The following is a 13,796-nucleotide window of genomic DNA, read 5'->3' as shown; positions in this document are numbered from 1 at the left end:
ATCTGAAAAGTTGTGGCTGGTGAGGTTTTTTGAGGTAACTGAAAGTTTGCCTGTGGTATAATTTTAGCATTCGGATTCTAGGAAAAAAACCGGACTAAATATAGATAATATGTAGTAAATAACCAGTATGAACGATCGCCACCACAGGCTGAATTCTCAGGGAGAGGGGCTGCCAGCTGGGGCCCCTGCGAGCGATGCTGTGGCTGCTGGACTAGGGAGTCTGGGGGTGGGCCCGCGGCCCCGCCCCAGGCTGGGGTGTGCAAGGAGCCAGGCTAACCCAGGCGCAGGTGTGAATGCTCGCTTGAGGGTTCTCACCATGCAAGGGCATGGGGCTATCAGGTCGTCCTGGTTTGGCTATTTTTAGATATGTATACACAAAACAAAAAGAATCAATCTTTATATTATAGATTTTTAAGAAAATTATATTCCAAAGTTAGTACCATGGTAACAGAATGCCAGGGAGGTTTTCCTCAAATACTCTTTTGGCAAGAACTTCTTATTAAAAATATCGAAAATGAAGTCTTCACATAGTTTAGGGTAAAAAAACACAAATAGGCTTGCACAGTCTGCAAATGTTAACATAAAAGCTGGAAGGAAAGTGCATTTTATTTCACATTTGGCAATAGAAAAGGTCAATAAGGAATAAAACTGTGTACCAAAAGCATTTGTTTATGTCAGTCTGCAATTTACATAACAAGACAGTTGATTTTCAAAACCGGACCGGACAACAGGTTCGGAAAGGCCGCTTCCCATGCCTGTAAGTGGTACTGGGGGGAGCAAGGGCTGCTACAAGGCCATTTACTGCAGGCACGCTTTCAACGAGTTCTGGCTACCAGTACTGTCACTTCTATCTTCTTTCTTTTTTCTCTCTCATCAGCTTTTTGCTCTCTTCCCTTCTTCTTTTATTCACTGGATTCCGAGGGTCATAGATTTCAAACGTGTCTGAGTCTTGCATGCTTGCATCTTTCACTTTCCTGCTCTTGTCCTCAAACTGAAGTACGTGTGACATCCTAAAGAGGGAGAGAGAGAGTTCAGTGATTTGGGTGTGGACAGAGTGGAAGTTCTGTCCTACACTCACCATGGCATAATGAACTCTAAGGGGACAGAACAGCAAGATGGGTTTATTGTTCATTGGTGCTTGTACTGCATGGAAACCAACTTCTCAGAAAATACATGAATTTGAAAGACATCTGTAGGTTGTTCGGTTGGCTTGTACTTCTAGTTGCGAAAGAGTTCTACACAGAAGCACAGAACTAGGCTACACAGAAGCCTTAAACTAAACCCAGAGAACATTCTGTGGGCCTCCTTTAAGGAGCGCACTCTCTTAGCCAGAGTGAGCCAGGCTGCAGAGCACAACCCTGACAATAAACCAGCTCTACCTGATTTTTTTTGTTTTGAGTAGTTAAATGGGTCAAGAGTAGGTAATTTGCTAAGAAAATTCTTGTTCCAATGGTATTATGACACCCCTTTCTGTGGAGTTGCTGAGTTAAATATATATATTTTTTCATACAAAAGGAAACTAAGCTTTTGGCACACCTCTGCGGACTAATTTCCTCCTACTGTTGATTACAACAAATCTAACCATCCTGCTCTCCCACTTTATCAAATGCTTACTGGTCTTAAGGTATCAACATGTGCTTGACTCCTAAGTGGTCATAAGCTGGCTATCCTTAGCAGCAGGGAAATATGTAGGTGATTAGCTCTGTCCCCATTAGGAGGTGTCAGGAATAAATGGGGGAATCAAACGACCAGGTTTCAGGGCTGTTGAATGAATCTGGAAAGAGGAAAAGTTCAGTTTTTATATGTAAACAAAACTACTAAAGTTTTCCCACTAGTTCTGTAAGCAATTTTTGAAGCAAGCGTACAAAGCACTGTCCTTTGTCAGAGCAGACAGAGTAAATTGCCTATAGGATTAACACTCCACATACGCCAGTATAACTTTCAGACGAAACTCAAATATTACAGTAGTTTCTTTTTCCCTGCAGTAGCACAAACACAGGGCGAAGTTTACTTATATGACCAACTACCTAGGGTATACTCAGATTTTAAATCCTAGAAAGATTTTGGGAGGGAAATAAAATGTTACAATATTAGTGATACTATAATTAATAAGGGTTCAATAGCTACAGCTCACCAGGGCTGACAGGTTGAGTCTTACTACCATTCCCAACTCTTTTCATCCCAGACAAAGCTGATTGGAATGCAGTGACTGTGAGTGATATTATTATACAGATGATCTAGAGTCTATTTTAATTTACTACATGAGGCAAATTACATTCACATTTCTATAGTTTATTATTAAAAATACATTATTTATATCAAATTCGTAACTGATCTCAATAATACATGAAAATACAATCTCACATGTGAGAACTCTTGACTCTTGATACTTCCTGTTGCTTTAGTAAATACCCTTACTTGGAAAATGTACCACAGGATCACTGCTTATTCAGATGGATTCCTCAGAGTCTGATTTTCTTGTGCATTCAATTTCCTACAGTGTTTAAGTATCGGCTTCTGAGAATAAATCAATCTCCAACTCCTAGGAAAAGGCTGGTTGTTGTACAGTGACCACTGTACAACTGTGGAAAAGTTGTACAACTGTGTAGCTGGAAAAGTGACCACTACATCCGATCGGAAACAGTCACACTGGGTTTAATCAATTAATGATGACCCCCCTGGCCCCCAGCCTCAGTGATCAGTGATAACTCACTTCAGTGAACACACCTCTGAAAGCCACTAATCAGTGACAGCCTTCTGCTTTTAAGAGCTCGCCAATCAGTGGCAGACTCACTCCGGTGAAAATGCTTCTGAAAGCCAGCCAGTCACTGACAGTCTCTCCTGAATAATGAACTTCTGAGGCTGAAGTCCCCCCGAGACAATCCCTAACCCCAAAATCTGTAAAAAGATTTGTGACCTGCTTTGCTCAGAGACTGTGTCTAAAGGCATATAGCTCTTCCTTACTTCAGTAAACACTAAAGTTAGCCCTTTGTTTCAGATATTAAGAGATGGTCTTTTTCCTTGGACACTTCTTAGACTCTGTTGCATTCCCCACAAAGTTCACCTTTCAGAAACTGTAAGTGTACTGCCACTGTCGCGGACCGAGTTTGGAAGAATGGCGAGGCTGTCCTGCTACAGGTCCTTTGTCACACATGATGGGGAGCCCAGCAGCTTTCCAAGTGACTGTGCAGTCGCCTGAGCCCAACTGGGAGGTAGCTGCCATTGTATGCCCTTTAAAATAGTTTATTCAAAGTTCCTATGTTGATGTACACCCCCCCACTATCTTAGTTAACTATAATACTGTCCGCACACACATTTGTCTATTTTTAAAAATTATCCCCTTTTCTGCTCCCAAATACAGATGGGTTTTGTGAAATCTCCATTTCTAGTAGGGACTGTCCATATTTAAAATGACTGTACCAGAATTTGTCAATTAAAATAATAAAAAGGCACCTTCTTTCTTCCTGTGCTAGGAGAGAATTGTGCAACTATTGGCTTGAGTTGGCTCTGGTATAAGAAAGGACATCTAGACACAGGAACCACACAAAGAGAGAAAGGGATTTGCCCACAAATTTTCAAAAAAACCCCAAAACCCTGTAGATTAAAGTAGCTGTCTTTTTCGACTGTTTGTTTCATACACCACTGCACTAAACAAGTCCAACATTTTGATTAATAACAAACCTAAGCCCAGAGGAAAGAGGGGCTATCAGCTTACAAACTACTTCAGCTTTAATATCATAATACTTAGCATGGCTGGTTACTCAGCAATAATATTTCATCTTTAATAGGAATAAAAGCATAATCAAAAATGTTTCACCCATTTATCTTTCAACATGCTTCAATCACTTCATTTTCAAAAGCAAACAAAACAGTTATTATGATTTTCAGCATAATCAACTCCCGACCTGTGCGCCTCTGCGAATCACAGACTGCGTGAACTGAAAGCATGCCCACATTGTATAGTCTCCTGTGAGAATACACAGGCAGACTTCCACGACAGACTTCACGTGCGTACACAGGGTCTGGTACTTTATAATTTTGTGCGTAACAATAACTCAGTGCTATCCACTCTGTGACTGGTCATGGAACTGGCCCAAAACGAGCAGTGAGAATTAAGTACACGGTGGTCATTTATATATGAAAAACTTAGAGTTTGTTCACTTGAAGGCAAAGATAAAAATGAGATCTTATTAATAAAAAGTTTTACATAAACTCAGATCATCAATCAGAGCACTAACTTTAGTGTAATTATAGAAATATGGAGGGTTACCAATTTCATAAAGGTTGTGTTTGATGGAGAAGGGTTTTTTTTGTGGTTGTTATGAGACTGTGTGAGATTATAAACAAAAGTAAACAACAGATTCTTTGAGAAGGACCTGGACCTTGACTAACCTCACTAATTTGACAACCAGCTTTTAATGTTTTCACACAGTTGTGAAATAAAGTAAGATATGACAGCACTTAAGATTAATGGGAAACGCAACAGAGGTACCGATTCTCAGACACACGGTAAGAAGCTCGAACTAGAATTCCAATATTAATAATTCCCTTCTGACTGAAATGCATTGCAATGAGTTGTGTTTACGTAATGAAAACAGCCCTCTTTTCCACTGGGAATTCTTTAATCCACTCCCGCCCATTTCCACGTTTCCCAAATTTAGGAACTTATTAGCACTCAGCCCCAGACTGGTGTGGGTGCCCGAACTGCTCTACGCCTGCACTGTTTCTCCTTCTCGTGACCCTTCGAAGGCTCTGAACAAGGCTCCGAACAACGCCCTCGCACGTTTCTTCCGCGGCAACCCTCTGGGCGGGAACCACCAGGTATTGTGTGAGACCGAAATACCTCAGTCCAACCCTGAAAACCCTCTAACAATGGGATCGCCCTCTCTCACCAACCTCATTTCGTTTCTTTCATCAGTGCTCACCATTCTGTAATTGCCTGTTTACTTAATTGTGAACAGAGTGTCAGTTATTCGAGACAGTTTGAGTCTCGTTCACAGCTGTATTCCCAGTGCCAAGAATGGTGATTTGTGTTGTGAATCAAAGCCTTCAGACCCTTTGTCAGGGTCAGGGCCAGGCCTGCTGGCTGGTACTTGCTGGTTTGCTGAACTGACACTTGACCCTGCTTTTGTGGGCAAGGACTGTCCTTTATTTCTATGACAAACTTCTAAAACATCTAAGAGACTCTGCAGAAAGTCTCATGATCAGCCCAACCCACCTTCCCACGACCTGGCCCCACTCAGCACACACGTGGGACAGACCTCAGGCTCATTTCTGTTTCCTAGGACGCCCAAGGTAGAACAAAGTAGGATATTTTTTTAGAGCAGTGTTTTTCAGAGTCTCATCTTAGAGCCCTGTATCAAATGCAAATTCTTCTATGCTTCTCAATTCACTTTTGATACTGTTTAAAATATAAATGGCAATTTGGTTTAATTATTTTGACATTTGCCTATGATTTCCAGAATATTTAAAAATTCAATTGAATGATTCTCTTATTTCTGTATTTTAACTATCAAAATATAATATTTAGGTAAAAGCTATCCCTGACTCATCTAACTTAAGGTTCCCTTTTCCCAAATGTTCAAAGCTTCTTTAGGAATTAAGAAGTTAAAGATTTAAAGAAACAGACCTATGAAAAAAGTGTGAATCTTTTTTCAATGCACATAGTAGAGCTTATATTAATTGATAAGAAGAGACAGAGAGATAAAACATGAATGAGTTCAGAGATCCAAGGATGTGAAAACAAGTCTAGTGAAGTAAGGTCACTGACCTTCTTCCTGAGCAGCAGAACAGCAGGGCATGGGGCAGAGATGGCTGCGAGGAACAGAACAGAGATGAAGAAAAACACCAGACAAGTGGTGAACATTCAGAAGAGAGACTTAAATTTGACAGAAGAAAAGCAGGAACAAACAGAAATAAGTATAGAGAAATAGGGCATCAGGTAAACCAAACACAGAGGAAAATGGACACTGGCCTTTGAGTCAAGAACAAAAGATGAAAACCTATAGATTTTCTTTTACTGTTCACCGTTAAGGGAAAATCTCCTTTGCTTTGAACTTTGAACAAATGTTAATATTCTTCCCTCAGTTTGTGGTTTTGAAAAGCCAACTCTTAAAAATGACTTTTGTTTCCCTCAGTTAAAAAAAAAGGTTACAGAAAATAAGTAGTATACACAGTAGATAGAAAATAGATAGGGGGAGGGTAAGAATAGTAGGGGAAATACAGAATCTAAAGAACTTGAGACGTGTTCATGAATTAAGGGAGGGGAATGGTGGGGGAGGGGTGTGTAGGGTGGAGGGGAACAGAGGGGGGAACAGAACAAATGTAATGGCATAATAAAAAAAAGAAATCATATCATAGTGTCTATAATAGATTTTGAGTATGGATGGATTGAATGTGAAAGATGTGATTTTCAAAACATCTTCAGCAACATGGGAATGCAGTTTCTTGGCTTTCTTGCCTATCTAATATACTTAACACTCAGCAGGACACAGTTGGAAAGATTTAAGAGCCTTTCCAGAATAAATCAGTAACGTGCATTCTTACACCTGCCCTGGGTTTAAACAACCACTCAGCCAGTAACATAACTATGGCCAGTGAACCAACAAAACACAGGGAAGGTAGAGTTCGCAATCAAACAGGCCCAGTAAGCAGCTGGGACACATGACTATCTGCCTGTCTCTAAAAACAAACCCACGAACAGAGCAAACTGCCCTACTGTGATAGCAACTTATTTCAGGGCAAACTATATGAAAGTAGAGTTAATACAGAAGGGCTTCCTTCTTTTAGAAGAAAAATGGCAGAAAAAGAAATGATGTCAGGGATTAAATAGGGGGCTTAGAATGGAAACAATCACCTTTCCAGGGTCAGCAACTGTGGCAAGGCCTATTTATGAAAGAGCACCATTTACACTCCTGTACAAAACGAGCGCACTCACCAGGAGACCTGGGGGCTAATCACATCCCTCCGGGCTTCACGTCTCACTACCTGAGGGCTTGGCTCAGACACAGGAAGGGAAGCAAACATTTACTTACACTAAGCTTATGATTATATGCTTTCCAAAGTGATGATATTCTTTTGCTTTGTATTTAAATTATATTTACGATTGATATCCTCCCCTTTCTTTTTAGTACTAGCCTCAAGGAAAAAAATACTATTTCATTAATGAGTAATTACTGTTCACTGTGAGGTCTCAAGTCTCAAATTTGTTTTATTTCAGAATGTTAAGAATTACAAAAGAAACTAATGTTAACCACTGCAACTCATTATGTGTTAACTAAGAAAAGGTCACAGGAACTGTCAAATGTTACAGAAAGAGTAGAAACTACAGTGATCATGTTGATGGCTCTACTGACAGCAGTCAAATCTAGAGAAATAAATTCTTAAAAATATCAATGACAACACTGTACATGAAAACAGCCAAACATTTATTGAGCGCTGATTGTTCCAGACATCCTGCTAAATCCTTTAAAAACAGCATCTCATTTAACCCACAACCTAACCTACCAGAAAGGTACTGCTATTCCCCCCAGTTTACACGATAAAGAACAGGGTTGGAAAGGGGGTGGGATTTGCCGCAGGTCACACAGCTGTACTCGTCCAAGCTGGGACTCCCAGGTGGGCCTGACTCCCACCCCGCACTCCGCAGCACCCAGCTATTTACATTTCTGTGAAAAAAGACACGCAGGTGTGGCAGGAACTTCGTGCTCAAGTTGGGCAAACTTTTAAGTAACTTTTTGATTTTTAATTCTTCAAGTAATACAATGATTATAATATTAGGGATATGAACTTAATATCTTCCGTGATTTACAGGGTTACACAATTTCTGACCAAGAGTCAAGGAAGTCCTGCAGTCACTGGTTGGCATGACTACTATAGTGAAAACATCAGCAGTGCTAGTTTATCTGAAAGGATGAAAAATACACAGGCTAGCTCAGTTAGAGAGGTGGCTGCAACAGAAAATCACAAGAGATAATGTCTTCAAAAAACAAACAGAATTAAACTAGTGAGCCTGGCATGACTGACTATTTCCGAGTTCTACAACTCCTAGATCTTGACCCGAGTTACTTAACTTTTCTGTGCCTCACTTTTCTGCCATGTAATTTGGGTATAAGACCAATATCTAGCTTACAGGTTTAAAAAAGATTGACTTGTACTTTGTAAATGTTCAGTAAAAGGTAGCTTTTTACTATAACTTTTATTTTTATGAAAAAATAGCTGGAGCCCAATATTTTACCCGTCATGGTCGTCTGAATTACCTGCACACAAGGAACAGAACAATATTATTATATTTAACTTATCTGCATTAATACCAGAAGGGAGAAGAGATAACAGTGATTCAAAATGGTGGGTAGTAGAAAGATTACTAATGGATGTCTTTTGAAAAGGATTTTGTGGTTTGCATTTATATGTAGCCATCCCAGATGTCCTGGAGATTCACATTAAATAAAATAAAAGTAACAGGTTGTCTTACTTTTGTAAGAGGTTGATGACTTTGTTAATCCCTTGTGCTGTTGTTCAGTACCAGAGAAATGGAAAAAAAATCTGATCACATGTCTCATAAACATGGTTATATACTTATAACAGAAAATGGCAATCAAATATTCTCAATTCTGTTCTTTTTTATTTCTCATGCTACTTATTTTCCACATGTGATCTTTTCCATCACTTTGAAAGTAGAGGGTTTGTCTAAAGACTGATTATTTCCTTTTTGGCACTAGGGCCGTAATTCAGGTAGTGGCCACCTGTTAAATAATGGAGCCTTTTTATTGATTCCATGGTCAATTGTCTATGCTTTTTCCAGGTGTAGTTAACTAACAAAAAATAATTATAGCACATTATCCAGCTGCTTAAGCTTTTAAAGGAAAAATACATGTTGAACAAATAAAGGTCCAACTTGTTTACCAGATACTATATAGTATTATATTGCTACAGTAATTTAGCAGTGAGGTATTGACCCAGGAATAGATAGAAAAATCCAAGTAGGATAATAAAAGTAACTGAAAAAAATATATAAGACTTTACTTTATGATAAAGGACATGTTAATATCAGTAGGGAAACATGATTATTTGTGGTTAGCAATTTAGAAAAAACTATAATATTAACATAATATAATACAACAAATCAATTCCATGTGGATTAAAGATGTCAAAATAAAGGAAAAACAAAACCATAAAAATACCAGAGAAAGATATAACTAGGTATTTACACAATCCTGGGATTAAGAAGACCCGAAGACTGACAGTGGGCAGAAGACATGAAGAAGATCGCCAGACTTGGCCATGCACACTTCAAACTCCATGTTAAAAACAAAGCAAAATAAAAATGTCCAGAAAAACTGTAAGACAATGACAGACTTGTAAAACTATTCAAAACAAAAAGTAATATCCTTAATATTTAAGAGCTTTTGTAAATCAAGAAGAGATAAATAATCATTAGGCTGTACAATTAACAACCACAACCACAATAATAAAATATAAATGGTCAATTAACACATTTTAAAAGTTCAACTTTACCAGTAAACAAAGAAACACAACATACAAGATAGAAGCTGGCAAAGATTAGTATAGCTATACCTGTTATGTGTGATACATTATAACACATGCATACTACATAAGACCTAGAGTAAGGAGAAAGTAGCAACTTCATTCACTGCTGGTACAGGAATAAATGATTCAACTTTCTGGAATGTAATCTAAGAAAAATGTCATCAAGGGCAAACCTGAGCAGACAGAAATCAGAGTGGCTGGGGACAGGGGACTGCCTGGAGGTCGGGACCTTCTGGGTAATGCAAATACACCTTGGATTGGTGGTGTTTATGTGAATGTTTACAACTGTCAAAACTCATCAAAGTAAACAGATACAAACTGTATTTTCTTATATTTAAAGTACAAATAAAAAAAAAAACCCAACACATGACTCAGCAGTTTTATATCCTTCAGCCCAACAAAGTAACAGTGAATTTGCAAAATAATTTAATTACTGGCTTATTCACTGATGAAGGCTTATCATAAAAAACTGGATGAATTTTTCCATTCTTGGAAAAAGGGTATATATAAATATATGAGGATAGATTTAAAGCATTTAATAATGATTATTTGTGGGATATAAAATTACCAGTGTTTTTGTCTTTTCTGTCCTTTTAAAAATGTTTTATATATTGAACACATAAATAGAAATTAGGTTATTTGAAAAATCAATATGACTATTAGTATTAAGTTCATGTAATAACTGGAATGTAAAATGACATGTTGTTTAAAACTCCTTTAAAGAAATACAAACAACTACATATAAGTTATGCATCTTCTTACTACTTTGATTTTTCTATCCTGTTTAAAGCATTTAACTTTCAGATTTAGTTAAAGTACCAGAGTGCTTGTTGATAATCTGTTGACTGCCTATATATAATGGAAACTTTCCTTTTATGCTGGCTTGGTTGTTATCTGGAACTACCCTTGTGAAATGGCTTTTTATTATACCTGCTAATCCCAAGGACCCTTGGTCTTTACATTTTCTTTCCAATAGAAATAAACCACTTATGCTTACATAGCTTTTATCTGTTCCAAAATGCTGTCTGCTAAAAAGAAAAAAAACAAAAAAGATTCTGGAGAGAGTCCAAAATCTACGATGGTACAGACCCAGCATAGAAAAGGTAATCTTGACCATTCTCCTCTTTCTACGTGATTGCTAAATTTAAATTCACTAAATTCTGCAAGACTCAGCATTTTATAATCTCCATTGAGTGAAACAACTTGCTTTAACTATACTTTTCTCTTTTTCTCAGCAAGTTTTAAAATAGAACCACTGAGCACTAGCAAATTTAATGCATATTTCTACATTTTTCTAGGTCATAGATAACCTATCTGAAGTAATTTACCATTCACCTTTTCTGTATGTGTAGTTTTCTTTGAGGTTGTTATGAGAGGGCTGTGTAACTGACAGTCTGCCAGTTTGATTTAGAATGTTTAGTTTGTGCTGCTTGAGTAATTGGTCGGCCACAGCCACACGAACCCCGTCCTGCGCACCCTCCTCCCTTTCCTACACCGAATATTTCCTGAGCATCTCCTCCAGGTCAGGCACCGTGCTGACTACATTACGCGAATCGTCTCCCTTCATTCTAACATAACTCTGAAGGAGGTTTGTTACAGGTGAAGAAACTGCATCTCGCAGGAGATGTTGCTTGCTCAGGTCACTCAGCAGTCACTGTCAGGGGAGGGATTTAAACCCAGGCAGTCTGATTCAACAACGCACCGTATAAACAGGAGATAATTCGATACGTGGGACTGTAGAAAGCCTGCAGGAGGATGCATTTCTTTAAAGGAAATGTGGTAGGCATTCCAAAGATGAGAATGGGTGACAAATGCTGTAACTAGCTCCAGAAGACACATTATTTAGAATCAAAGGTTTCTAAAAGTCAAGATGAATTTTTTTTCTTATCCCACTGATCATTACTTCACAATGAAACCACTGTTGGTAGAAGCTGGTGTTCTGGAAGCATCATGGGCTTTTATGTGTGATCCACAATCTCACCATTCACTACTGTGTGATCTTGGGCAAATAACCTAATTTCTTTGAGCCTCAGTTTCCTCATCTATAGAATGGAAGTAATACCAATTACCTGATGGAGGTACAAGAAACAAATCCACCACAACTGGCCCCTAACTGGTGGGCCCCAAGAGGCTCTTGTGAGGGGTAATGAGAGAAGACAGCATGAAGGTCCCAACAGGCTGCCTGAGATACAGTTGACCCGAGAACGACGCCAAGGGGGTTGGTTAGAGTGCCAGCAAGTCTGTGTAACTTTGGACTCCCTCACGCTTAATTATGGTTGGACCTTCATGTTTGTGAATTCAACCAACCTAAGAGCAAAGGCAGTGTTTTTGATTCACGGTTGGGAATCCATGGTTTGGAGACTGCAGTTGGCAATGCAAAAATACCATTTCAGTTCATGGTTGGTTGAAGCTGAGGATGCAGATGAAAGGGTCTGACTGTACTTACTGAAAAAAGAGTCTGCATATAAGTGCGCTCTTACAGTTCCAACCCAAGCTGTCCAAAGGTCAACTGTGTAGCACATGCAAGTATCTGCTTCAAGAATGAATTGGTGAGATCCAGAACCACCATCATCTCCTACTACTGGTAGAAGAGTAAGGGTAAAAAAGGTATAACAAAGATGCATATTTAATTTAAAGTCAGGTATAAGTGACTTCTACTCATTTATTTTGTATAATTTGATTAATTTAAATAACTTATTTTATTTTTATTTATTTATTTAAAATTTTAAAAGATTTTATTTATTTATCTTTAGAGGGGAAGGGAGGGAGAGAGGGAGAGAAATATCAATGTATGTTGCCTCTCGTGTGTTCCCTGCTGGGAACTGGCCTGCAACCCAGGCATGTGCCCTGACTGGGAATCGAACCTCGATCTTCTGGTTCACAGGCCCGTCCATGCTCAATTCACTGAGCTGTACCAGCCAGGGCTGAATAACTTATTTTTAAAAAATATTTTATTTATTTATTTATTTATTTATTTATTTATTTATTTATTTATTTATTTATTTATTTATTTTTGGAGAGAGGGGAAGGGAGGGAGAGAGGAAGAGAAACATCAATGTATGGTTGCCTTTCATGCATCCCCTGCTGGGAACTGGCCTGCAGGGAACCAGCCCGCAACCCAGGCATGTGCCCTGACTGGGAATAGAACTGGAGACCCTTTGGTTCACAGGCTGGCACTCAATCCACTAAGCCACACTAGCCAGGACTGAATAATTTATAATTGGTTAAAAAGATACTTAACCAGTGGTTTTAAAAGAAAAAATTAAATTTCACATTAAAGTACTTCTGCAGATGTGTCAAAAAAAAAAAAAGTCTGAGAAAGAGAAACGTTCTACATGCCCCTACCCCCCAAATGTATCCAGACACAGTCTTTAGACCCTTCACAAAATTACCTTAAAATGGATCACAGACCTACATGTAAAATGCAAAAGTATAAAACTCCTACATGATAACAGAGGACAAAACCTACATGACCTTGGGTATAGCAGTGACTTTTCAGATAACACGAAACAGGTAATGCATGTGAAATAATGGGTAAGCTGGACTTCATTAAAATTAACAATTTCTGCTCTGTGAAAAACAGTACCAGAAGTGGGGAGGGTGGTTACAAGGACTGGGTGGAAAAGGTGAGGGGATTAAGAAGTACAACTGGCAGTTACAAAACAGTCATGGGGATGTAAAGCACAGTACAGGGAATATAGTCAATAATACTGTCGTAACTGTGTACGGTGCCAGGGGAGTACTGGAAATACTGAGGGGAGCACATTATAAGGTATATGATTGTCTAACCACTATGCTGTCCACCTGAAACTAAAACAAAATCAATAAATAAATAAAGAATGAAACCATCAAGAAAAATAAGAAAAAAAAAGAAAAACAATGTCAAAACAACAAGAGAAGCCACAGACTGGGAGAACATATTTACAAAAGACATCTGATAAAGGATAGATACTCATATATACAAAGTACACTTGAAACTCAACAATAAGAAAATGAACAACCTGATTAAAAAGTGGACAAAAACCCTTAGCAGACACCTCACCAAAGTAGATCTACAGATGGCAAATGTCATGTGAAAGCACGGTCAACACCAGAGGTCATTAGGAAATTACAAATTAAAGCAACGAGATTCCCCTACACACCTATTACGAGAAAGGGCAACATCCCTGACACTGACAACACTGAATGCAGGCGGGGACGTGGAGCACCAGGAACTCCCGTTCAGTGCTGGCGGAGGTACAGAACGA

General features: G+C 38.7%; 1 protein-coding gene across 1 annotated transcript in view; it reads right to left on the bottom strand.

Annotated features, from left to right (window-relative positions):
• Positions 1-575: 575 nt before the first annotated feature.
• Positions 576-13,796, bottom strand: part of CWC27 (CWC27 spliceosome associated cyclophilin) — a 184,706-nt gene continuing 171,485 nt past the window's right edge. The window contains exon 14 of the mRNA XM_037150808.2: positions 576-1,010. Coding sequence (XP_037006703.2) covers positions 848-1,010 — 163 coding nt within the window. The 3' untranslated portion in view covers positions 576-847. The remainder of the gene's footprint in view (positions 1,011-13,796) is intronic.

The sequence above is a fragment of the Artibeus jamaicensis genome, unplaced genomic scaffold (genome assembly GCF_021234435.1).
Source record: "Artibeus jamaicensis isolate MK-2021 breed Jamaican fruit bat unplaced genomic scaffold, CSHL_Jam_final scaffold_369, whole genome shotgun sequence".
In the NCBI taxonomy this organism is placed as follows: domain Eukaryota; kingdom Metazoa; phylum Chordata; class Mammalia; order Chiroptera; family Phyllostomidae; genus Artibeus; species Artibeus jamaicensis.
This window is presented reverse-complemented; position numbering and strand designations above follow the sequence as displayed.